The following is a 26,620-nucleotide window of genomic DNA, read 5'->3' on the forward strand; positions in this document are numbered from 1 at the left end:
CCCCTCTCCCTCTCTCTTTACCCCCTCTCCCTCTCTCTTTAACCCCCCTCTCTCTTTACCCCTCTCTCTTTACCCCTCTCTCTCTCTACCCCCTCTCTCTTTACCCCCTGTCTTTACCCCCTCTCTCTCTCTCTCTCTCTCTCTTTACCCCCTCTCTCTCTCTCTCTTTACCCCCCCTCTCTCTCTCTTTACCCCCCCCCCTCTCTTTACCCCCTCTCTCTCTCTCTTTACCCCCTCTCTCTTTTTACCCCCCTCTCTCTCTCTCTCTTCCCCCCTCTCTCTTTTCCCCTCTCTCTCTCTCTTTTCGCCCCTCTCTCTCTCTTTGCCCCTCTCTCTCTCTTTATCCCCCTCTCTCTCTCTCTTTATTCCCCTCTCTCTCTCTCTTTATTCCCCTCTCTCTTTACCCCTCTTTCTCTCTCTTTACCCCCTCTTTCTCTCTCTTTACCCCCTCTTTCTCTCTCTTTATCCCCTCTCTCTTTACCCTCTCTCTCTCTCTCTTTACCTCTCTTTTTTGACTCTGTCACTCACTGTATATTCTCTTAATACTTAACAATTAAAATTCCTCAATAATCCACAAATATGTTCAATAAACTAAGTAAAAATTTGAGATTAAGGAGAGGGAAGGGCTTTCTTTATTTTCTGTACATAAAAATGTTAATTCGTCAAAGTTTCTTGGATTTTTTTTTTTAATTCACATAAAAATGCTTCGCTTTACACATATTTTTTTTACATTGTTTTTTGGTGAGAATTTACTTTATGTGATGGAAAACAAGGACATATGAATCCTGCAAATATGCTTTGCTTTTCTCATTTCTTGCAGAAAATGTACCAAATTCTTTAAAAAGGATTGTGATTTCTTGAAAAGGAGTAATTCCCTAAAATAATCTCAGATTTTTATTATGATTCATGCTTGATCTTAATGTTTAATAAAACGTTAAATTTCATAATGCATTTTATTTCACAGCACTGACTTCATAATTCGGTAATATTTGACTTAATACAAGACTTAATAATTTATTTGGAAGTACTTCTGTATGTCATATGAAAATCAAGATCCAATTAATTTTATTTGTTTGCACATTTTTTTAAACTTAAGTTAGACAACTCCTATTATATTCTTTAATTTAAAATGTGTTATTCCCCTTGCTGTTTTTTTTTATTTTTAGGTTGTTAAAAAAATTTTTTAAGTAATTTTTAAATAGAATCATAGTGGGGAACTATATATTGCTAACAACACAATATAACAATAACAGATTAAAATTGGTTAGTCATAAGCAAAGTTTAATTTATCAGCTCAAATCCTATTTGGGTCTGACCTTGAAAATTTGACAAGGGAACATTGTTATATTTCGTATATTTATTATTATTGCTTATATTTATTTATTTATTATTTTTTCAGAACACTTTTCTTTCTTTTTCTATGAAATATCTTTTTTCTTTTGTTTAATACAGAATTCATTTTCTTGAAGTCCCTTACAAAACCTGTACCTCCCTCCAATGTTGGCTTGGCTTTTATTTTTTATTAAGATGAAATTTTTTTGTTTGCTTTCATTTATCCCCCCCCCCTCAAATGTTTATCTTTTTGCATTTTTCCAATTAAATAATTTTGCATTTACTAATTAGTTTTGTGTCAAAGTATTTAGTTATTTGTCTTCAGTAGTTAACTTTAGTATATTTTAGTAAATATATATGTATATCATGATAAGAATTGAAAGAATTACAATATTTATCCAATGCTAGTCAATGATACATTTGATATTAATGGGTTTTTTTCTCTGATGAAAAGAGTCTTTGAAAATTCATGGGTTATGGATTTTTCTATATTCCTTGCTTGAATTTTGGATAGATATTGTAATTTATTCATTTTATTTTCATCACAAATTTTTCTTGTTTTTTAATTGCTCTATTTTGTATATTAAGCTTTTTATTATCTCGGTAAAGATATTTATCTTTGTAATTTAAATTTATGAAATATATATATACATATATATATTAGCAGGGAAAGCCGATGTTGCTTGGAATTAAATAAGGATCAATAAATGTTCCACCCTCCCATACTTTTATTGTCATCGAAATTGGTGAAATCAGCCATTTTTTTTAATCAAATCAATTGGTTGCTTGATTTAATTAGGGACACCCCTCCACAGTGTACCAGGAGGAAGCTTCAGATGCCTCCCTGCAGTGACTTATCCACAATACATTGTAGTCTACATTGCACTGTAGAGAATCTGAAAATTATTTTTGTATAATGGCTTGCGTTAAAGTTTAAAATGCAGATCATGGTTCAATTGTGCTCTTAACAGAAACATTCATTTCAAATCCAAACCTCTGTCTTATAAATAAATCTACACTTGATTTTATACACTGAGCCTTTCTGATTGTGTGGTAATAAAACTTCTTAAATACGCTCGTGTTGTTAGGTTATGATTTAATGCTAGTAAAACTAAGCTGCTCTTCTTTAACAATTACAAGACGCCTCTCCAACCACTTATATCCATGAAAAATAGCACCCTACCTGAGAATTCTACCTTCAAACTCCTTGACCTAACATTTGCAGGCAACAAAGGCTGCTGCAAAGAAAGTGGGTTCCCTCTATCGAGTTAGAAGACTGCTCACACCTGAGAGTATCCTGTACCTCTACAAGGCCACCATTCGCCCATGCATGGAGTATTGTTACCACATCTGAGCTGGTGCATCTACCACTAGTCTCTCCCTTTTAGATAAAGTCTATAAAGGAGTTTTCAATCTAATCTGTCCTACTTTATCAACTAAGCTCCAACCCTTGTCCCATCGCCACAATGTTGCATCGCTGTGCCTGTTTTACAAATATTTTAATGGAATGTATTCTGTTGAACTCGTTTTACTTGTACCCCCTCGACGTACATATCCCCGACAAACCTGCGTAGCAATAAGATCTCACCCCTTCACTGTTATTGTCCCTAAATGCCAGAAAGCTTTCTATTCTGGTAGTTTCTCCCCTCAAACAGCTATAATTTGGAATTCCCTTCCTGCTGCCTGCTTCCCTGGATGTACTGATATGCAGAAGTTTAAATGTAACATAAGCAAATATCTTGTTAATCTTTCCTAGACATGGCCTCAAATAGTAGCCCCTTACATCCTCTATTATCTATATTTGATACGAATCAGATGCATTCTGATACAAAGCCTACATAAGAACATCTCCAGACACATCAAGTACCCTTGTGTGAAATCAAAAAAAAAATCAGCCCATCCATTTCCGAGTGCATAGGGGAAAAATTCACACACACAAAGTTCCCTTTATATAATAGAGATATTGAATATTTCCTTAATTATCACATTTAACGCATATTATTGGCCCTCCGACCTATAAATTCACCCTTGTCCGTTCGTCTGTCTGCACTTTTCTCAATAACTACGCCTTGGAAGGTTTTGAAATTTTGCACAAACATTAAACATGATATGAGTAAAAAAGTAACAGAACAAATTTTCTGGGAAAACTCCGGTTGCCCCCCCTAGAGGTGCCTTTCAGGTTTAAATGGCTAAAATTGACACTTTTGTGCTTATTAAAAAAATTGATGCCTTGGATTTTTATACAACTTTCTGAAAAGTTGTAACTGATTTCTATATACTTTTGTTTGTCTATACGTCGCGATAACTCTTGGTTGTGCTCCAGGGGCTCTTTCAGAGCTAATAAAAACACTCCATTTTTGGGACTATTTTACTGTATTTGTCCAAGATTTTCTGTGTATGTCTATTTAGCAGTTTTGCATGGTGCTGAACTCAAATTTAAATGTTACAGTCTAAAACTGCCCCATTTGTTCATTTTCACCAGGATTTGATGTCCCCTGGAGTTTTTTTTTTTTTTTTTTTCATGGGGGTCACCACTTATCAAGGCCCGAAGGCCACTCAGGGATAAGGGTTATTGCGCGTACAGTAATCAATGAGATAGTATTGTAGTAATCATTAGTATTAGGGGTTTTGATAGAGTGTCTTACTTAAGGGGGCGGTTTGTCAGGAGTTTGTTTATGTTGGACTTGAAGACGTCCAAGTTGTAGTCAGGTGGGAAACAGGCAAGCAGCAGAGAGTTCCACTGGCGTGCAGTTCTAAGAAAGAAGCTTTGCTCATGGAATCTACGTTTGGATTTAGGCACAGATAAAGAGTGGGGAAAATTATTGACAGTAGTTTCAGCCAGACGGGTGTTTCTCGTGAAAGATTGGCGAGGAGGGACGAGGGATTGGAGCTCAGACGAGCATCTGCCATGGAAATATCGATAAAACAAAGACAGGCTCGCAACGTCTCTTCTTTGGGGCTAAAGGGGGGGGAGAGAGGCAAATGCTAAACATACTCATTTTTTTTTTTTTAATGCCTCGTTCACTGTTCACTAACAGGAGATCATGCATGTTTTACTTATTAAATTTTAATTTAAAAGACAATATCTTTGAGGTATTTTTTTTACAGATATTTCCATATTTTCTGAGAAATTTTGGTTTGGTCATCTTGTCTAATTATATAACTTTTGGGTCATTTAATGATGAATGCAGTAATCAAAAAAAAAAGATTTTATACTTAAAGTTCTTTATATCTCCAAATATTTATACCTCGAGTTTGGTTTGGTTGTTTTGTAGAGGAAATTTTCTTTTTTTACTTTGCGGAACATGATTCAATTTTGCAAAGGGAAAGAAATTCCTAACTAGAGCAGGCAATCAATCGACTTCATTAAAAAATGGACAATTTCATAGATTTTGATGACAATAAAAGTATGGGAGGGTGGAACATTTGTTGATACTTAATTCAATTCCGAGCAACATCGGGTCTCCCTGCTAGTTGATAATACATAAAACTAGTGAGACTTGTGAAAATTCTACAGGTGTATCATTCATCAGTTGTATATTTCTGCCATGCTTAAAAGAAATTTGTGACATATTTCCATTCTATGGATGTCTGTGATATTGTTGTACCACTTTTGTTCAAACTGGAAGGTATTTATCTTAGGACTTTGGTTAATGTAGTTTTAGAATAGTTATCTGCTTAACTGACATATCTATCTATTAAGTCATAGATGATCTACTTTTCCAGGCTTCATCTTCTTCAAGGTGTCTGTTTGAAGCTAATTGCCTGAGATGCTCCTATTGGGGAATTTCAACGGGCTGCTCCGACATACTTTGTGGACCAGAATGCACTTCTTCTATTTGTTTTAAATCGATTGTAATTTAAATGTTTAGATAGAGCGAAGAATGCTCTTTCAAATGATATATAAAATAAAGATATTATGACAAAAACTTATTTTAAAATACATCATTTGAAATCAAAATTAAAAATTCTACAAGAACTTTCTTCTCAACCTAATACATAGGTTGCTAAGAGAGATGAGTGACTTTTCTTTTCTTTTTCTTTTTTCAATTTATTTAGAAAAAAAAAATAAAACAATTATGCTTCAATTGCAATGTAGAGAAAAGTGGTTTTAAAAATGTACACAGAAAAGGATGCTGTCCAAATTCACCTTGAATTGTGTTGTTGATGTATTTATTACCTCCCTTGGAAGTTTATTCCAGAATCCAAGGATCCTGATTGGGAAAGTGGCCTTCCTCTACTTCAATTGAAATCAGTGGGGAAATAGTTTTATTGTGATGTCCGTGTAGACTGCTTTCAGGTGAAGGAGTGTGAATAATAAGTTACAGGATATATCATTGAGGAGATTGTAGACCAAAATAAGATCACTACATAATCATCGGTGCTCAAGGGAGAAAAGATTATTTCTTGTGTCAGCTTTTATAACTTTAACTTTCTACAGATGCTGGATATCCTGTATTAGATATTGTTCAGTTAATTATAAATTACATCTAATTAGAAAAATTAAAGTAATTTTATTTCAAATATCACTCAATCCCAAAACTAAAGAATATTTTAGCATGTATTTTGTGTTATTTAAATATATAAAACAAAAAGTCCTGGGCAAACAAATGTTGATTAGTATAATAATACATTTTTATATATTAAAAATGCTTTATTCTGTTCCTCTTGTCATTAATAAAAATTCCTTTTCTACCTTTTTGTGAATTTAGGTGGTCACTACAGCCAGCCTTGCTCAACGCTGTTGGAGGTTTGTACATGACTTTGGCAACAAACTAAAGATTCCATTTTTGTGCAACCAGGAAGTCTTCAAAAAAATGTCCAAAAAATACAAATGTGCTTATGTTCGCGATAAAGAATTTATGTGAGTTGAAGTTTATAACGTTCTCTAGATACTTGACCTTTCAAGGTCAAATATGGAGCAATACTTTGTGCTGACACCTGGTCAGCAAGACTCATTCGCTTTGAATTTAGTTAAATTTTGAATTAACTTATTACTAGCAAAATATGTTGTCTCAGAACACACACATATATATATATATATATATATATATATATATATATGTATGTATGTATGTAGTAAGTTATAAAAATATATATGGCAATTAAGCTACACAGAATATTCCGCGTTTCATTCTTGTAAGAATTCGCCAGGCTTATGGGCATAAGTGGTAGTAGGCAGGCAGACTCGAACCCATGACACGAAGGCGGAAAAGAAAGTGAAAGAAAATCTGACGTCTTACTTCTACTCCATGACGCAACCGGAAGTTCAGAACGTTGAAATTAGTAAAGTCAATTCAACCAATACGATGACTTGCAAAAATGGCAACGCAAAAAAAAAAAAAAAATGAGCCTCCTTGTAGAAAACTGCCCAGTTGAGGGTGAAGGAATTAATGTTTTTAGCCAAATTTTTGATATTTGTCGTCCGAAGGGTCAAGCTTCAAAACGATACCGGTCTCGTGAAAATATGTAAATTCCAACCTAGAAAAGATGATATGACCTTAAACCTAACCCTAAACCTCAACCCTAACCTTTCATTTGATGAAAACCGTTTTTTTGGGGTTTTCTTTGTTTTTGTTTTTTTTTCTTCAGACCATCTACTAGTTGGCCAATTGTGTACAAATACCAAGAGCAATAGGAGCCTTTTATCATGTCTGAAAGTAACACAATATTAACCAAGCAAGATTGGAGATGCACCATTGTACAACTCCTGCTCTCTACCGATCCAAGTTATGACAGCAGGACCATTGCCAGCACCCTCAAAATGCATCATTTGATTGCCCAGGGTGATGAAAACAATTTCCAGCCACAATTATGGTCTTTGGTATGGCTTCAAGTGAGGGCAACATCATGCCACCTCACATCTTGAAGTCACCTTGAAAATCAACAGCAAAGTATATCTGGATATGCTGAAGAGTGTGGTGATCTCCTGGTGCAATCAGAGGGCCACTGACAGCCCTATGTGTGGCAGCAGGACTCTGCACTGACCCATAAGTCCAAAGAAACCCAGGCTTGGCTTCAGGAGGAATATTCTTCTCTCACTGGTCCCCTTTCTTCCCATAACCTGAACTTGCTGGACTACTTTGTTTGGTCATATGTCAAGAACATCACCAACATGACCTCCCAAAACACCAAAGCCAGCCTGATTGCTGTCATCCACCAAGTATTCGCTAAGCTCCTGCCAGCATTTGTGGAAAAGGCATGCTCCCAGTTCTGGACCCTATATTGAGGCGGTGATTGAGGCTGAAGGCAGCTACATTGAATTGATGTCAGCTCTACTACATAATCAAGTTATCTGAATTGATTTTTCAATAAAAGTTTTAAAATAAAACTGTATTGTTTTCTTTTAGGGCAATAACTTTATCGTTTAACCCTGGAGTTGAAGATATTAGAAACTTGAAACATAAAATCTTTGGTACTTATTATTATCGTCTTTGTATTCTGCGAAGGTTACATAAACTGCCAGAAGGTGATGAAACACTTGGCCAATGAAATCCCAGCAGCCGATAAATGACAATGGAAACAAAGCATGAAGCTACTTGACATAAGAAGCTAAAAAAAATTACCACTTCAAGGTCAAAAACTAGTCAACAATAAATGTTAGATGGATAGATTTTGATCCGGAACACATCAATTCTTCCTCCTTTGTCAGAAATCTCGCTCATGGAATGTGAGGACTAAAGGATAAAATAAGGGAAGCAAGAAGTACGAGGCTGCTGAAACTAAACTCAAAGCCCACTTTTTACTACTCTCTATATTCCAAGCTTAATGATGCCAATTCCAAAAATAATCCATCTTGGAGATCACCATCCTTTCCCATATTCCATACTTATTTTTCCTTTATCTCCAGTGTCTTGTTTTTGCTCCCTTAAAGAAATTAACTTGTTTCCCGTTTTTTTTTTTTTTTTGAAGACTCTATGAAAACAGTAGGTGGTCTAAACTTAAAGATTGGGAGAGCTTTACTATCTTCGACTTTCTTATTTTATTTGGCTTAATTTAAAACATACCTTGTTTTTCTTAGGCTGGTGTCTGTGCCTATGGCATGCTGTAGTGATCTTGTCTGACTGTGAACAGTCTCACAGCTGGAATCCAAAAAGTCTTGTGTTTTTCCTACACTAATTTATTATTGCATCAATCAGCTCCATATCTTGAAGATGATGATGCAATCTGCCATGTCCGTTTACTTTGCTGTAAAACAAGAAAGAGGGAGGAGATAGAAAGTGTGAGACCACATGGTCCCCTGCTTGACGACGATCATCAACCCCCCAACACTGTTCTGCTGTGGATTTCTTTTTCTTCTCTTATGGCCATGTTGTTGTTTCTCACATTAACGGCTGTCAAGCGCGCTGCTTAACAAGTATATAAAAAACTAAAATAACGCAAAAGAAAATACATTCTGGATGCGTGTATGACACCATTGTAGGAAACTGCCCTCTAAGCGCTAACATCCGTTTCTTAGTTTTTCTATCTAGACCGAAATTGTCAATTTATGTCTGCTGATTTCAATCTTCCAAAGCTATCCTGACCTGCCTTCAATTGAGTCGAATTCACAATTCCTCAACTCCAAACTGTCGCCAACTATCATAAACTTAAGACCATTCATAAACTGTTCTTAATGTCGTAAACTGATGGCCACTTTCCAAAGTGTCCGCAAACCAACTCTAAATATGTATACATCCATTGTTTGATCCTTTTGTTAGTCCCCCAGCAAAAGAAGGATTGGACCTAGTAATTCATTTCTGTTTGTCTGTTTGCACTTTTCTTAATAATTAAGCCTTGGATTTGTTAAAAAATTTTCACAAACATTAGTCATGGTGAAAGTAAATCTTTTTCTCATGAAGGGGGACCCTGCATGCTCAGCTTGTTTTTATCACTGCCACACCTTAACCAACAATCTCATCGCAGCTTTCGTTTTGGCTTACTCAGTGAACAACTTTCTCTCCATTGTTCTGCTGATAAACCCATTTCCTACACCTTTGTTTATCCGATAAAATTATTTCTTCTTATCTTTTGTCATACTTTTTTTTTTTTATTTATTTATGTACTACCTAACACTTCCAGAGGGGCATGTTGATAATGTTACAAAAGAAAGACAGAGATGCTGTGTTATAAGGCTGTATCTTAATTATTATACAAGACTGCAAATATTTCTGGTCCAAACTTCATTACCAGATACTTGCAATTTGATGCCTTCAATCAAATTTGAACTAAACTTGTTCCCATGAGTAGTTCAAATGCTTAAAAAATCATTGCTGACCTCCTTGTCTAAAATACATCCTTTTTATGATGTATCTTAATTTCTCTTAATGAATCCTTTTAAATCAAATGAACACTAGCTAATGTCCAACAAAATGTCCTCTTAGAATAAAAATAAATTGTTATTTTAAAGAAAAGTAATCTTTTTAATTTTTCAGCTATGAATTTCCTGAAAATCATGAAAATATTTTCACACAAGGAATGCGATCGAGGATTGTGGATTACATTCTGCGGCGGACAGCATTTGGCAGTGAAGATTCAAAGGCATACTCTTTTGGTAAGCATTATTTTGTTCCTGCCATGAAGCATCCGCATACTTTTAATTTTCTTTTTCTTCATTTCAACTGAACTGGAAAACTATATCTACTTTAAACTATAATAAAAACAAGTTTTTTTTTTTTCCTCCCAGAAAAATCTGTATGATATACATACACATGACAAAATGAAAATATCATGTTCTAAAAATCACAAATTGATCAAGTACTTCTATTTGTATTAAAAAATCATTAAGTGATTAATGTGAATTTGTAGGCATTACAACATAAATCTAGTACAAATTATTGCCGAATTTCTCCCCCCCCCCCCTCCTTTTTTTTTTTAATGGTGAATGAGACAGTCACTTCTGGAATATTCATAAAATTTTATTCTTAAAAAAAATAAAACTACTTGATCAATTTACATGATTTTTAGAATACGATTTCATTTTGCCATGGGTATGTACATCATACAGATTTTTTATTTTTATTTTTTTATATAAGGAGTTTTAGACAAGAACAAAAACAATTGCAGATTGTTTTTTTAATCAGTGAACATTTTATTAGCGATACTTGTAAACATTGGATACACAAGACCTGCAGAGCGATTATATGTACGAGGTGCCTTCAATAAGTTTCCAGACTTTTTTCGTATGGACACTTTTATTGATAGTACGCACATGAAACTATTGTCCCCTTCAAAGTAATCTCCTCCAGCTGCAATGCACTTGTATCATTCCAACAACTTCTGGAAGGCTCTATGGATGGAAGTCCTCTTGTTCAGCATGTCAATGACCCTCGTCACAGACTCTTTCATCTCCTCGATTGCCTCATACGACAGCCTCTAAGGTTTTTCTTAAGCTTAGGGAATAACCAAAAGTCACAGGGCGCAAAATCTGGGCTATAGGGAGGGTGAGAAACTATCTTGCAGCCCATCTTGATCAAATAGTCTGTGACAAGGATGGACAAACTTCACACAAATCTTTTGCATTTTCCATTTCTCGTGAATAATTATGTGTACAGTTACTACACATCAAACTATGCACTTATTGTCTCTATAGACACACGATGGTCCTTATCCATAACTCTGGTGTTCTGACTTCCCTCACTCCTCATTATCCCTCACAGATTTCCTATCTTCCTTGAATCTCTTATGCCACTCAAAAAAACTGATGCTCAATTCATGCAAGATGGTCTAAAAGCAGTCTGAAGCATTCCATACGTTTCTGTGGCATTTTTTCCAAGTTTAAAACAATTTTATTGCATATTGTTCTTCTAAAGTATCCTCACGTCCATATTGCATTTTATAATATTCACCAACTGTGACAATCAGGCCTAAGTAGGGTGTATTTCAGTTCCTGTTGTAGCTGTTCATTTGAATCTGAAATCATAAAAATTGTTCAGTCATCTCATAAGATGTATAGCAATAACATATTGATTTTTCAAGAGTTTACAACAATTTTAAATGCCTGTTCAAAAAAAGTCTGGAAACTTATTGAAGGCACCGTGTAAGTTGAGAGAGGATAACCAGTTTTGTGAGCCAGAACTGTCAGACAATGAAGACAGATGAGAACTCGAATGTTGAATAAAAAGTTTTGTTATCTTGGTGATATCATTAGAGCACAGCAGCAGGTGCTTGTGTGATTGCAAGCGTTATTAGTGAATTAAATAAATTCAGGAAAATCTGCCATTTCTAACTAGTAAAGCATCATTATTGTTGACCAAAGAGTCTAAATCAGGCATGTGTATACAGTGTGATGTATGGAAGTGAAACCTGGCTGGTGAGGGTTGAGGACATGCATTGCATGGAGAGAAATGGTCTGAGAATGAGACGATGGATGTGTAATGAAAATTTTAAAGATGAGTTTAGATCTGTTGATCTGTGCGGAAGATTAAATCTGAACAGTATAGGGAGTGTGTGTAGAACCAGAGATTTTATAGGTTGAAAGAATAATTTCTTTAAATAAAAAAATATCATTTCTACTACAAAGCATAGGTTTTGCTAGTATTTTGATAACTTTAATAGAATTATTATAAATTATAAAATTAGTAAAGAAAACGTTTTATATATTTGAAAGTTGTTTTTTTTTTGTTTTTTTTTTTTTAATATTTTGTTAAAAAATAAATGTTTTTATTTGTATTTTCAGGCATCAAAAAAATGATAAGCGATGGTTACTACATTTCCTGCTTTCCATTACACGAGGTAAATCTTTAACTATTAAACTATTATATAATTACGATCAGTTTTCTTGAACACTAGCATGTTCTCATTCACGGTGTTATTGATACATGGGCTGATAAGAACACTGGTTGTGAGGAGGCAACTTACACATCCACCTAAACTTTTCTTCCACAAGTTATAAACAGTACATGACTAAATGTAATAGTTCCTCCTTCGTCTATTGCCAGGACATGGGCTAGAGACGAAATGAGAGGCCTGAATTCAATCTCATTCCTGTAATACATATACGTTCGCAAATTCAAATTATTTTGTGTTTTGTTTTCATAACTCTTTCCGGACGATTTGTGTTGATAAAACCATTTAATAAAATTGATTTAAATTGTAGAAGTTTGGGTCCTTGTTTGAAATTTCCTCTATATTAAAAAAAACAATAACAAAAAAATTGTATGATGTACGTATCTGTGATGAAATAAAACTATCATATTCCAAAAATCACATAGATTAATACAGTAGTTTTATTTTTATAAAGAAAATTATTTTTAAGCGAATTCATAGGCATTGAAATATAAATCTTGCAAGTTTTAATTATTGTTGAGTTATCTCCCTTTCTTGAGATGGTTTTCAAAATGGTAGATAAGATAGTGGCTCCTTGGTTATTCATAAAATTTTTATTTTCTCATTGAAAAAAAACTACTGGATCAATTTATGATTTTTGGAATATATTTTAGTTTCATCACGATTTTTCTTTAATTTTATTAAGGTAGGAGGAATTCTGGACAACAACCCAAAAATGTTATTCCTTACTCACAATATGTCTGAAAAAAAAAATTGGAAATAAAAATTGCACACCCAAGAAGTAATTGACCTTTTTTTTCACTGAAAATGTTAAGTGTTTATTCATAATGTAAAAAAGTATTTGTAAAATGCTATTTGGGAGGAGTAGTATTCACTGACTCTCCAAATAAACAGAAATGGATACTCACTGATTTTTTAAATTTATTTATTTTTTGCCAGGATGTCTTTGTGGTGGAGGCTTGTTTTATATTTGCATTTTAGCAAAAGAATAAAAATGGCTGATTTGGGTATTAATGAACCAAAATTCATTTGGGTGGAATTAATTTTGTAATGAAATTAAATCGTTGAATGCACATCACTATTTTGCTCATAACTTGTCACAAAGTTTTCTTCTACAAAACTTGACAGAAACATTTAAAATAATAATCTTTCTTGTAAACATGAAACAAAATCTTCTGTATTCATTCATATAGACATTAACATTTTGATAATTTTTATAAATTCATTCGTCTTTTAAATATGGCTGTAAAGAAAAGAAAGAAAAATCATTTTGTCTATGCTACATTGTGTGTGAGGAGGAGGGCTTCTTCTATTTACAATTTAGAAATAATAAAAAAATTATGTTTCTGAATTTTTTAGATAAGGATTGATAATTCATATTTGGATTATTCTGACTACTGTTCTCATCTTGAGTTTTATTTTCAGAACATTTCAGATGCAAGCATCCATGGTGTAATAGATAACAGTAATTTGAACAATACAAATAATATGAAGAAGAAAACTTGTTGGAAGTTTGGTCAGTTTTGAAGATAATTTAGAAAGGCACCTTTTGAACACAAATTCTAAGTTTTTCATATAAGATGAGTTATGTTGGGAAACGGGAAGAATTTCAGACGGAGGATCATAAAGAGATCAAAAGATTATGATATACCAAAATTTATGAGAAATGAAAGTCAATGATATTTAGGCATATATGCCATCCAATATGACTGAGAAAGAGTGGTAGGTGCAGTTCTCATCTGTTTGGAAGAATCAACAAAATTAAGAACACGTTTTAAAATGATCTACAAAAGCTATTATATAATTAAGCATTCCCTCTTTCTTATTAACGATTTGACCTTTCAGCCATAAGTCAATTATTTGGTTGGATAAATCCTTCATTCTCTAAAAAGTGATTTGTGTAATTCACCATTTTCAGTTTGTGAAAATATTGTGAGTGTAAAGATGGAGACAATACGTGCTTGAAATGACAGCTGGTTTTTGTCAAACATTATAACTATGCCGATGGCCTCAATAAAGAGATTGTTTTAATTTAACCCAATATTAACAAATGAAAATGGCTGACACAATATTTGGGTGATCTGTTTTATTCAATAGATTCCTTCAAATTGTTTGACTTTATTTTTTCGACATTTAACATGTAAATTTCTTTTGATCTTTGCAGGGTCATTGGAAAAAGAATACAAAATCAAACATTCGCAAAGACCTATATGAAAACTGGGCTCACTGGACTCAACTTTTCAAATTTCAGCCTCTTCACTACATTAAGTAAGTCATGAGATTTCTATAAAATAGTTTAACCTTTTCTTTTTTTTTTTTTTTTAGTGTAAAGACGAAAACGCTGCAAAACATTCAAGTGGAGTAATGGTGTAGATGTTAAGTAGTGAGAGGAAATTTCTTCTAGAAATTGGATGCAGGCAGCGCCCGCTAGAAATTAGACGCCAGCAGTGCCCGCTAGAAATTAGACGCCAGCAGTGCCCGCTAGAAATTAGACGCAAACAGCGCGAGCCCACTGGAAGTTAGGCACCAGCAGAACCCGCTAGAAATTAGACGCAGACAGCGCGCGCCCACTGGAAATTAGGCACCAGCAGAACCCGCTAGAAATTAGACGCCAGCAGAACCAGCTAGAAATCCAGTTTACATCATGAACAGGAAATATGTAGTGAGACAGGACAATTAAGCTAGTCATGCCTTTTTCTTGGAGATTGTGGTCTAACGATAATCAGATATTTTCTGTAGCTATTTTTCCATTCCTCTGTGGGAAGTGGATGAAAGAAAAACGATAGTCTACAGGTTAATACTAAAAATCTGTATAATACTAAACGAGTGTACACCATTTTAATCTGTGAAGTTAAAAGAAATAAGAAATAACGTGGATTTAAATACAAAAAAAAAATGAATGTTTGTAATAAAGAAAAACATTCCATTATGGAAATGATTATTGTAAAAATAGGATGCCTGTTAATTTTGGTCTTGAAAATTTAGTAAGAAAACGGTAGGAAGAGAGTTCCACGAGCCTACAGTTTATGGAAAGAAACTACGGGAATAGGAAACTATTAAAATAAGGCATCAAAACAGTGAATTGATGGAGACTATTAAGTCAAACGGGCAAAAAAAAAACAGGGAATGGATCAGACAATTCTAAAGAGTACATGCTATGATAATATTTATAAAAAAGACTGAGATTAGCAACGTCATGTTTGTTAGAATGGAAATTGTAGAGAAGAAAAGATGAGGCTAATCAAATTACAAATATGGAGGAACCTGCCTGCATATTCTAGGTACTATGGAGTGTGGTAGAAAAAGGAAGATCTGGTTTGAGTGCGTAAGAAATGCTATAGCTGCAAACAACTTGATGCAAACCCATTCGATTGAATCACATGGAGAGCAGGTGTGAAATTAGAAACACTTGCAGCAAAGTTTTTTTTTTTTTTTCTTTCAGCTGCTGAGAATACCCTTTCCCACCTTGACAGGATACAAAACTGCCTTCGAAATCTAGTGGGCGGTTCTTTTCTATTTCCTATTACCTCTTTCTCACAGAAGAGATGTTGCAAGTCTTTCTCTACCTACTCTAGCAATATTTTCATGAAAGGTGTTCAGCTGAGCGTCAATCTCTGGTATCCTCATCCTGTAAAAACATTTGCAACAAACATTCGTTTAGCTACAAGCACTGTCAACAATTTCATTACTCTATATCAGTGCCTAAAACTAAACGAAACTTCCATGAACAAAGTTTCTTTCCTTGAACTACCAGTCTGTACAACACAGTACTGCAGTCATATTCAAGTCCAATGTAAACAAGTTCTTGTTAAACCATCCTCTTAAATAATCAAATTCTACCCAATTTCCACCATTATTGATCTTATGGCGTTGTCTCACCAACCACTTGACCCTCATTAACCATTATCCTCGAGTGGTCTTCTGGCCTTAATAAGTGATGACCCCCCCCCCCCTATTAAAATCAAGAAAACACCCTAAATATTCACAATTAACAATGATCACAATGAAACCACTTGTTTTTTGGTTGTGTAAGATTTCTTTTATTTCAATTTTTTTTTTTTTTTTTTTTTAGACTCCTCTTTTCCTGTTTTTACTTTATTAGGAAATATTAAATTTTTCAATTTGAAATTTAAAATAATTTTTTTTTTTTTTTTTTTCGCTCAGGGAATATTTTGGTGAGAAAGTTGGCCTTTATTTTGCCTGGCTTGGCTTTTATACGTCCATGTTGATTCCAGCTTCAATTGTTGGTTTAATAGTCACCATATATGGTTTAGCTATCATGGGAGATAACTACGTCAGGTAAGGCAAAAAAGAAACTTATGTTTTTATATTTTTATACTTAAAATTTAATACAATTAAATTAAATTCTATTTATTATGGTCTTTATTTAAAAAACGTATTAAAACATGAAACATGGATGCCAGTAAAGTAAAATTGTTTTACCGTATCCACAAAAAATATATAAGGTAATCGCTGTCAGTTGAACATAAAAATAAAACATTGGAACAATGTGTAAACTATTATTTTCACAAAATGTGAATATTATTTTTTATCTGTATCATTTCCCTATTATTTTTTGTCTGTATCATTTCCCTATTATTTTTTGTCTGTATCATTTCCCTATTATTTTGTGTCTGTATCATTTCCCTATTATTTTTTGTCTGTATCATTACCCTATTATTTTTTGTCTGTATCATTACCCTATTATTTTTTGTCTGTATCATTTCCCTATTATTTTTTGTCTGTATCATTTCCCTATTATTTTTTGTCTGTATCATTTCCCTATTATTTTTTGTCTGTATCATTTCCCTATTATTTTTTGTCTGTATCATTTCCCTATTATTTTTTGTCTGTATCATTTCCCTATTATTTTTTGTCTGTATCATTTCCCTATTATTTTTTGTCTGTATCATTTCCCTATTATTTTTTGTCTGTATCATTACCCTATTATTTTTTGTCTGTATCATTTCTCTATTTTTTGTCTGTATCATTTCTCTATTTTTTGTCTGTATCATTTCGTGACTTCTGGAAAATCTACAACAGTGTAGTAAATAATGGGCAATCAACAATTCCCCCACTAACCAACAATCACGGGGTTGTTTGCTCAGCAACTGACAAAGCTAATATGCTTGCCAGCCGGTTTGCCTCGAACTCCACACTGGACCCTTCCAACCACCCCCTGCCTGACTTTCCTTTGCAGACAGACGCCACGCTAGACGATCTAAAAATCACCCCTGCTCAGGTACATGCTATCATAAAAAATCTTGACACTTCAAAAGCATGTGGACCTGATCTCATCCCAGCTGTGCTAATAAAAAAAGTGCTCAGCCGAAGTAGCTCCAGTTCTCTCCAAACTCTACAACAAATGCCTTAATGAATCGTGCTTTCCGGGCTGTTGGAAAACCGCTTCTGTGGTACCAATATTCAAGAATTCTGGCGAAAGAACTGACCCATCAAATTATCGCCCCATTAGCCTCTTCCCACTTTTCGCCAAAATATTTGAGACCATAAAAATTAACCATGCTCTAGTCCGGCACCTTACAGATGCTAAACTTCTGACTGACAAACAATATGGATTTAGACAAGCCCGGTCCACAGCTGACATCCTCACTGTAATCTCTGAATGTATATACCATTCACTGGACAAAGCGGGGGAGGGCAGAGCTGTAGCTCTTGATATATCATAGGCTTTTGACAGGGTATGGCACAAAGGTCTCCTCAGGAAAATTAGATCATACGGTATCACTGGTAGAATACTTAGCATAATTAAATCCTTCTTAGATAAGAGAAAAATCCAGGTTGTCCTCGATGGTTGAACATCTAAACAGTGTGATATAAATTCGGGAGTGCCTCAGGGGTCTATTCTTGGACCTCTATTGTTCCTGATATTTATTAATGACCTCCCCGACAAAACTGCCTCTGAGATGGGTATATATGCTGATGACACTACACTCTATAACAGGCATGACAGGAAAACAAATGAACACATATCTAAAGAAATGGCAAAAACACTAGAGGATGACCTCCAATCTGTAGTGGAATGGGGACCTAAATGGATGGTCACATTCAATGCTGCCAAGACTAAACTGGTTTCCTTCAATAACTACAAGAAACCTTCTCTGCCACCAAAAGCAATGGCCAGTGACTCCCTGTCTAAGAGTACATCTTTCAAACTGCTTGGCCTAACGTTCACAGGAAACATGAGCTGGAACAATTATATTGAAAGCATTGCCAGGGCCGCTGCAAAAAAGGTAGGCTCTCTCTACCGTGCTAGAAAACTACTGACACCTGAAAGTATCCTGTATCTCTATAAGGCCACTATTCGCCCATGTATGGAGTATTGTTGTCACATCTGGGCTGGTGCGTCTACTACTAGTCTCTCACTCCTAGACAAGGTTCAAAAAAGAGTCGCCAATCTGATAGGCCCTGAACTGGCATCTAAGCTTCAGCCTCTGTCCCATCGACAAAACGTTGCATCCCTCTGCTTGTTTTACAAGTATTTTAATGGTGAATGCTCTGACGAACTGCAGACACTTGTGCCCCCACGACGCAGACACCCTCGACAAACCCGACAGGCAGCTAAATCCCACCCCCACATAGAGATCCCTAGATGTAAAAGATCTTTCTACTCCAATAGTTTCTTCCCCAGAACCGCTAGACTCTGGAATTCCATTCTAGGATCCTGCTTCCCTAACTGTACTGACATGCAAAAGTTCAAGTGCAACGTGAACCGACATCTTGCTTCCCAAATCCCTACATAGTGCCCCAGTAGTTGCTGACCCTGATAGTAGCCCCCTACACCAGAGTGGCAATGTGCCTTGTTTGGGGTGAAAATGTAATTTAAAAAAAAAAAAAAATCCCTATTATTTTTTGTCTGTATCATTTCCCTATTTTTTGTCTGTATTGTTTTGCTATTATTTAATATCATCAATAAATTTTACCTTTCATGTTAGTAAAACAGTTTCTGTAATTTTATTTGTGAAATGATTTTAGTGATAATAAAAAAATATAAAATTATAAAAGTCTTCAAAAAATGAAAATTTCCTAATAAAGATGGTGTCTATATTTTTTTTTTTTTCCCAGCAATGAAATCTGTGAGAGCCAGAACATTACAATGTGTCCGTTGTGTGATCATCGATGTCCATATTGGAAACTTTCAGCCTCTTGTTCCCATGCTCGTATCAGTACAATTGTAGACAATGGAGCAACCGTCTTCTTTGCTATATTCATGTCTTTGTGGGGTAAAGAGGTCTTTTTTTTTGTTTTGTTTTAACTATTCTTTTTTTCTATGATTATCTTTTGGATATTCTCATTGACTAGACAAGAAATGAGACAATTTTCTTCTACAAAAGAAACAAACCTAACACGATGAATACATAAAATACTTAAGGCATAAAATTTTTTTTCACAAATTATTAGATTTAGCTTTAAAACAAAAAACCCAAAAGGGTTAATATACTGGCCGTAAAATAAAAAAACAAAACTCAATTTTTATTTTTTTTTATTAAGGTAGTGGGGGGGGGGGGTCACTTTGACTTAAAAACCAGTTTCTCTCCAAGGGAGATAACACTGGGTTTCTTGAGTATTTCAACTATTTGTTCATATTCAATTGTTCTGTAGTTGCTATCACTTACTATAACGATGAAGAGAGAAAAAGAAAGGTTTCTCAATCTCAAAGCATATGGGCTGTTTCACATGTCAGGCACTCATTTTAAAGTGAGAAAGAAACTTGGATGTGTCCTCTATATGTGCAAATTAATGCCAAAACTACAAACCCAAGTTTCTTTCTCACTTTAAAATGAGTGCCTGACATGTGAAACAGCCCACACGCTTTGAGATTGAGAAACCTTTATTTTTCTCTCTTCATCGTTACAGTAAGTGATAGCAACTACAGAACACTTAAATATGAACAAATAGTTGAGGTATTCAAATAATCCTATTATCTGGCTATGCAAATGAGTCATTTTGTTTAACAGTGCGTAATTCCATGTCAAATCATCCTAGTCTTGACACCCATATCCTTAGCTTTTGTAATATGTACCACAGATTGACATCTATATATATAAAAGCGAAAATGTGTTTGTGTGTCCATTTTTGTGTATGCCCGCAAAATGCTTTTTTCCGGTTGGTTCGGGGAGGGGGGGGGGGGGTCACTCATTCTTAAAACTTTTTATATCACCTCTAAATCATATCTACGAGTTAACAACCGAGGTTGCCTGACTTTGAAAAGTGAAATATTCCACATTTTTGGATCACAGCGTGTTGCTTTCTTTTTACGGTATAAAAAAGTGAAACGTGAATTGAATATTCAAACGTTTGGTCAATGTCGGCTCTGCCGTCATATCAATTACTTTATTACTCCTCCCCTAATAATAGATGGGAGGCGCTTTTCCTTCCTTCTCCCAAAAAAACAATCATTAAAAACTGCCCCCGCACTAAAAATATTCACTGCTGATTAGCCATTGCTTACGTCGTTGTAACTCTCCCGCGATGACGAGCGGCCACATGTCAATCAAACCTCTTTCGCGTCTTTCTTTTGCTTTGCAGTAAAACTCAAGGTCAAACATCACGTGACTTAACTTCCTCACACCTGGCAATTTAAATTTGTAAATGTTAACTTAATGCGCTTATCAATTCCTCTCCCCTCGAGGCCGAGATGGTTAGGTGTCTCAGCTTTTTTTCCCTTTTGCGTCAAGGCTTTGGGGTTTGAGCCCACCTTACTGCTAAAACATTTTTTTTTCTTTTACACCTCCAAACACTCGGCCATTGTTTTGATCTACCTCCCCCCAACACACACACCTGCAAACACCCGGGCAACGTCGGGCACCCTCGCTAATCTATAAATATAAAAGCGAAAATGTGTTTATGTATGTATGTTCGCTTTTTGCGTATGTCTATAAAAGACTTTTTTCGCTGGACTTCTCGGTCAGTTCATTCCTTCTTAAAACTTTTTATATCACGTCTAAATGATTATATCTAAGAGTTATGAACGGGGGTCGCGTGTGTATTTAATTTGCCTGACTTTCACGCGCTATTTTTTTTCAGATTTTTAGATCAATATGTGTATCTTTTGCTTTTCAGTATAAAAAAGTGAAACTGAATTCAAATCGGCAGTTCTCAGTGGTCTCCATAAAGCGATCTAAACGTTTGGTCACTGTCAGCTTTTTAGCGTCGTATCAAGCAATTGCTTTCATCTAGATACTCCCCTAATAAACGGGGAGCTGGTTTTCCCCAAAGTTGGGTAAAAACAAACAAACCGAGTTATTGACCTCATTAAAAACTGCCCGCAGAAAATGTTAACTGCTGACTAGCTACTGTTTACGTCGTCATAACGCTTGCAGAAAATGTTAACTTCACGATTTCCACTTGACCTCATTAAGTCATTAGGTGCAGGCACCTGTCAATTCTCTTCCTACTTAAATAAATGTAAACGTCTTTCAATAACTCTTTCTTGCTAGCCGATTGGTTAACATGTCATGTTTTTTTCACATTTTATTTTCCAACTTCACCTCAGGGCTTCGGGTTCAATCCTACCTACCTATCAAAACTTTTTTAACCCCCTTCCCCCGTGTTTCTCACCCGGGCAACGCCGGGTACCCCCGCTAGTCTATATATATATAAATGGCAAAATGGGCGCGTGCATTTGTGTGTGTCCACGAAAGGCTTTTTCGACGGGGGTTTTCATGTCAGTTAGATTCTGGGTGAAGTTTTCTTATACTTCCAAGATCGTAATATCTCAGATTCACAAATGGATATCGTCTCTATCTTTTCTGTTTGATCGAGTTTTAAAAAATTCCTGCTGTCCCGTTGTCAGCTGTTTGTTGTCTTTTTTGTGTAAATAAAGCGAAACTAATGGAATGCAACCGCCTGGCCTTCCACTCGGGTAGTATCTGCTCTGTAATTCATCCTTAGTCAATGTAGGGGAAACCCTTCATACTGAGACAATTGCTATTTATTTGGATACTGCCAGATTCCCCCTTTTTTGAGGGAGCTGGTTTTCCCCCCATATTAAAAACAACCTTCATGGTAGGTTTAAAAGCAACACCATTTCTGCAAGTCATTTTTTTGATTGACTACATTAAATTTGAACGTTTTACACTTCTGGTTGCGTCATGGCGTAGCGGTAAGACGTCAAGTTGTCTTTCACTTTCTTTTCCACCTTCACGTCGCGGGTTCGAGCCAGCCTGCCTAGTACCACTTTTTTTTTCTTTCTTTTTTTTTTTTTTTACACCTACAAACACGTGGGCAATGCCGGGCGCCCAAGCTAGTCATAAATAAATGTGAATTCTACTGTTATTGAAAATATCTGATCACCATGGATCTGTTTTGCTTTTTACTATTTAATTTTTACTTTCTAAAACTTTAGATGGTTTCTCAAACTTTATCTCACACACCCAAACTAGTTGCTTCCCTTGATAGGGTATCTTTGAACCCACGGCAAAAAGGTCTAATTTTAAATAGACATTGAGTGAACAAAAGAACTTTTTACCATTTTTGGGCAAAAAGTAACTTCATAGTATTTGCATGAATGTCTTAAAAAAAAAAAAAAAAAACTGGTATTATATCGGTTACATCTTTTTTTTCCCCCATGTTAATGCACATGTGAAAAATTCCAAAAATTTTATAAAATCACATAGGAGCTGGTAAAGGAATACAAACTCTCAGTGGAAGTAACATTGGCTGCGTCAATTCACAACATGGCCGACCAATTGATATGTGTGCCACAGTGGTGGTTCAATGCCATGAAGGACAGGTGACCTGAGCCTCTTATCAGTCGCTCACAGATGTAATGTCACTAGTCTTGGTCTTCATGGCATGTGTTCTTCAGAATTTTCTGATCTATAACCTGCTTATTCCACTCATTTGACTCCTTGGTTGAGTGGTCTGCATCAATTTACTGTTTTAATACCTCATTCTAATACAACTTCTTTCCAAGAACTGCAGGTTTGTAGATCTCTTTTCGTACTTTGTATTTTCCTCCTACCAAGAATAAGATTAATAAGCATCTCTTGTCTTTGTGATAATAATCTTTGTTCTTGTTAACTACATCAAGGGGTTTTATGCCTTGTCTTTAGCGATTTCCATTAAAAAAAAAAATGTTGGTGAACTTATGGTCATATTAACGTTTTTCCTATTGTCATCTTCGGTGCTACCAGTGATCCTGTTATTTTCATCCCTTATTTCCTGTTAGTTAGTTACCCATTCCTAATAGTTTCTGAAAATCTAAAGGTCTCTGGTTTATTCCTTGATTTTTGTGTAACCCGACCCTTAATTGGAATGTCAGATTTCAAGTTCCCACAAGAATCATCACTAATGATCACTCATTGGTGAAAACAAGTGGTGTTCTCTGGAGTCTAAGTGACGACATGTCTTTCTAAGTTATTGACTTATCTATTCTATTTTTTTTACAGTGGATTGATTCTCTTTAAAAATCTATATTGATATATATTCTTTTTTTTTAGGAACCTTATTTTTAGAATTTTGGAAACGAAAACAGGCAATAATTCAGTGGAAATGGAATCTTCATTCAGAAGAGGAAGAGGTATTTCTTACTTTTTACTGTTTATAGAAATTAATTTTTAAGATTACTTTTATAATAGTGATGGGACAATTTCAATATTTTCCCAATTCTGATACAATTACTGATTCTGTTCAAAATTGCTGATTCTGATACAATTGCTGATTATGATTTTAAAATGACTTAATCACCTAAAAAAGTAGAATTTTTTTTTTTTTTTTAGGAGTGGGGGATTCAGCAGAGAGTCCTCATCTACTTTTAAATATGATTTCCTTTTTACTTTTATAAACTTAATGTTTTCTCTTTATCTCTTGTATCCAAGATTTTGATCGACTCATTCATCAACAAACCGGAGCACGGCCAAAGCCCTCTGAAGCCTAGGAAAAAGTGAAAGGAAGAATCTTTCTGAATGGTGCATCTATATAGAACAAATCTTTTTCAACTTCCTTTAATAGTAGAGTGCATTCTCTACTTAGCTAGTAGTTGTTCAAGGAAGATAACTGATCTCATTCAGGGGAAATCACTCTTTAGACACTTGAAATTAATATTACATGGGATCTTTAAGTTTCTCTCTATGAATTTTTTTTTTTTTTTTCTGATTTATTTTATTTATAAAACATTTTTCTTTCTCTAGGAACCTCCCCGTCCAGAATATTTAGCCAAACTTGCTAACAATAAAAAATACAAAAAGGATCCAATTACACATGTAAGTTTTTTAATTTCTAGTTCTTGTTTTTTTTTTTCTTTTCTTGTTTTCCTTTCTTTTATTGAAAACAAAAACAAATGAGATATGTCTATTTAATTTGTATTTATCGATTGAAATACTTAGTTTAATAGAAAAAAAGAAATGTTATTTCAAAATGAAGCACAACAGACTGACAGACTACTGGACCGAGCATTTTATAGGGATGCTCAGATGTATCTAAAATGTGTCCATTCCATCTGTATATTCTATTCAGCAAAACTTGTAATTTCACTTGCCCTATATTTCGTCACATTTCAAACACTTGTTTTTTGACTCGCTTCAAAGTGAAGCCTAAGATGAGAATGGGTTGATCAAAAGTTACTATGTTAGGATTACAAAACTGACCCAACTATAAGCATATTTGGAGACTATCCGATGCAACAGTGCCTTGTTTGTTCTCTACTGTCTAATCAGTGCAATTCTAAAGATTGTGCAGAGTACAACACAAATGCAAAAGATAATGTAAAAAATGAGAAACTATTATGTGATCACATGCTTCAAAGACACGCAAAGATTCTATGAGCAATGCTTCTGAGAAAGGGGGAAGAATTACTGTTTTCTAGGTCGTCTGTGGCTTTGAATGTTTGGTCCATGGATATTTTCAATTCAATATTCATCATTCAACTGTAAATCTATCCATCTTATTAACCCTTATCCTTAAGTGCTCCTTTTGCCTTAATAAATAAGGACTCATTAGTTAAAAAAAAATGCTTCAGACACCAATGATCAAGGTTATTGCCTTTACCCAATCCAACCCCACCATCTTGAAAGCCATCTTTCCCAGCCCTTTTTACCTTTTATTTGGTCTTATTTACTCCCCCCTTCCAATCATCTTGGATGTCACACAAAACTACATCCAGTGATGTGGGCTCGATTCAAGAGATTTGGGAAGTGTGACTGCCTATTTGTTGTCTTCGCCTGAATTCAGTACTTGATTCCAACACTGGCCACAATGTCTAGCGTGCAGATCTTGTCATTGCTGTAATAAAAGCACTTTCCTTCCCAAAAAAATTATAACTCCAGTTTAAAATATGTAATGATGCTTTATTCTGAAAAATTATGATACTTGTTTCCTTCTACTGAACGACCAGCCGGCAAATTAAGACGAACGTTTTTTAACTGAACACAAACAATGCAGTTCAAATGCTCATATGTCTCTAAGACCTGTAGAAAATCAACTGACCAGCCTATCTGTTTTATGGGAATATATATAGCTACTGGTGTCACTGTCAGTCCACTTAAACTGATTATTTATCAACATAGAAAAATCTCACTACATACAGCATCCTAGGGACATTAATTTTTCCAAGACTCAAATGGCTGACAATCACAGTATCGAACCTCATATCCAAAAAGATATTACTATTTTAAAGATGTCTGCCCATTTCTTGGTCAGTATTTCTTTTCTTTATTGAATATTTCTCCTAGTGCCATTAAGATCCAGTTGATTCCATAGTATCACTTATGAATGCTAGCAACGATCGTGTGGTTAGTCTTGTAAACGCCTGATTCTAAAAACCAATTTGGGGATAACAATGCCAACAATAAGATCCAAGCTATACCATTACAATATTGTATATTGTTGGTATTTTTTTTTTTTATATTACTGATTCACCATTTATCAAGGTCAAAAGCCACTTGAGGATACAAATTATTAAGATTTTCAATTGAATAATGGAACATTGCAATGAAAAGATTCAGAACTATGATTAATTCAAGGGACATGACCAGATATTTGTTGACATTATACTTGAAAACGACCATGCTGTAACCTGTTTGTAGGGAAACGTTCTTATGGTAACATGTTCCACAGTGAAAAGTTCTTGAACAGAAAATTTGTTTATGGAAATTCCATTTGATGTTAGGTGCACAGAGGAAGAAAAAGTATTTAACTTGTGAAGACGGTAAGAGGTCCATACCTTTTTCAATGGTTTAACACATAATTCAACTTAGTAGATTTATATAGATTTATAATTTGAACGACATCACCAAATATATGGTCTGAAACTGCATCCATTATACCAATCATACAATTCTGTTTTTTTTTTTCTTTATATTTATATAAATTTGATTTCATTGGATTAAATTAGGGCATATTTTTCTTTAAAAACAAAAAAAATTTATCTGACTTTTAATTTTTTCTTCAGCTTAAAGAACCGTACCTGCCTTTTTGGAGTCGACAGATCCCAGCCATTTGTTTCTCTTACTCGTTTATGTTGTTCATGGTAAGAATTTACTCAAAACTTTTCTATCGTAAC

At 34.7% G+C, this 26,620-nt stretch overlaps 1 protein-coding gene across 7 annotated transcripts in view; it reads left to right on the top strand.

Annotated features, from left to right (window-relative positions):
* The window catches only part of LOC145249588 (anoctamin-4-like), a 248,964-nt gene that overhangs the window by 196,506 nt on the left and 25,838 nt on the right, over window positions 1-26,620 (top strand). For all 7 annotated transcript variants that reach the window (XM_080111292.1, XM_080111293.1, XM_080111286.1 and 4 more), the window contains 9 exons: window positions 6,045-6,196; window positions 9,747-9,865; window positions 11,990-12,045; window positions 14,264-14,367; window positions 16,264-16,398; window positions 19,183-19,340; window positions 23,562-23,641; window positions 24,252-24,323; window positions 26,510-26,587. In XM_080111292.1, the coding sequence (XP_079967418.1) occupies window positions 6,045-6,196; window positions 9,747-9,865; window positions 11,990-12,045; window positions 14,264-14,367; window positions 16,264-16,398; window positions 19,183-19,340; window positions 23,562-23,641; window positions 24,252-24,323; window positions 26,510-26,587 (954 nt within the window). The remainder of the gene's footprint in view (window positions 1-6,044; window positions 6,197-9,746; window positions 9,866-11,989; window positions 12,046-14,263; window positions 14,368-16,263; window positions 16,399-19,182; window positions 19,341-23,561; window positions 23,642-24,251; window positions 24,324-26,509; window positions 26,588-26,620) is intronic.

The sequence above is a fragment of the Euprymna scolopes genome, chromosome 28, assembly GCF_053919585.1.
Source record: "Euprymna scolopes isolate OS-2025 chromosome 28, ASM5391958v1, whole genome shotgun sequence".
Classification (NCBI taxonomy): Eukaryota; Metazoa; Mollusca; class Cephalopoda; order Sepiida; family Sepiolidae; genus Euprymna; species Euprymna scolopes.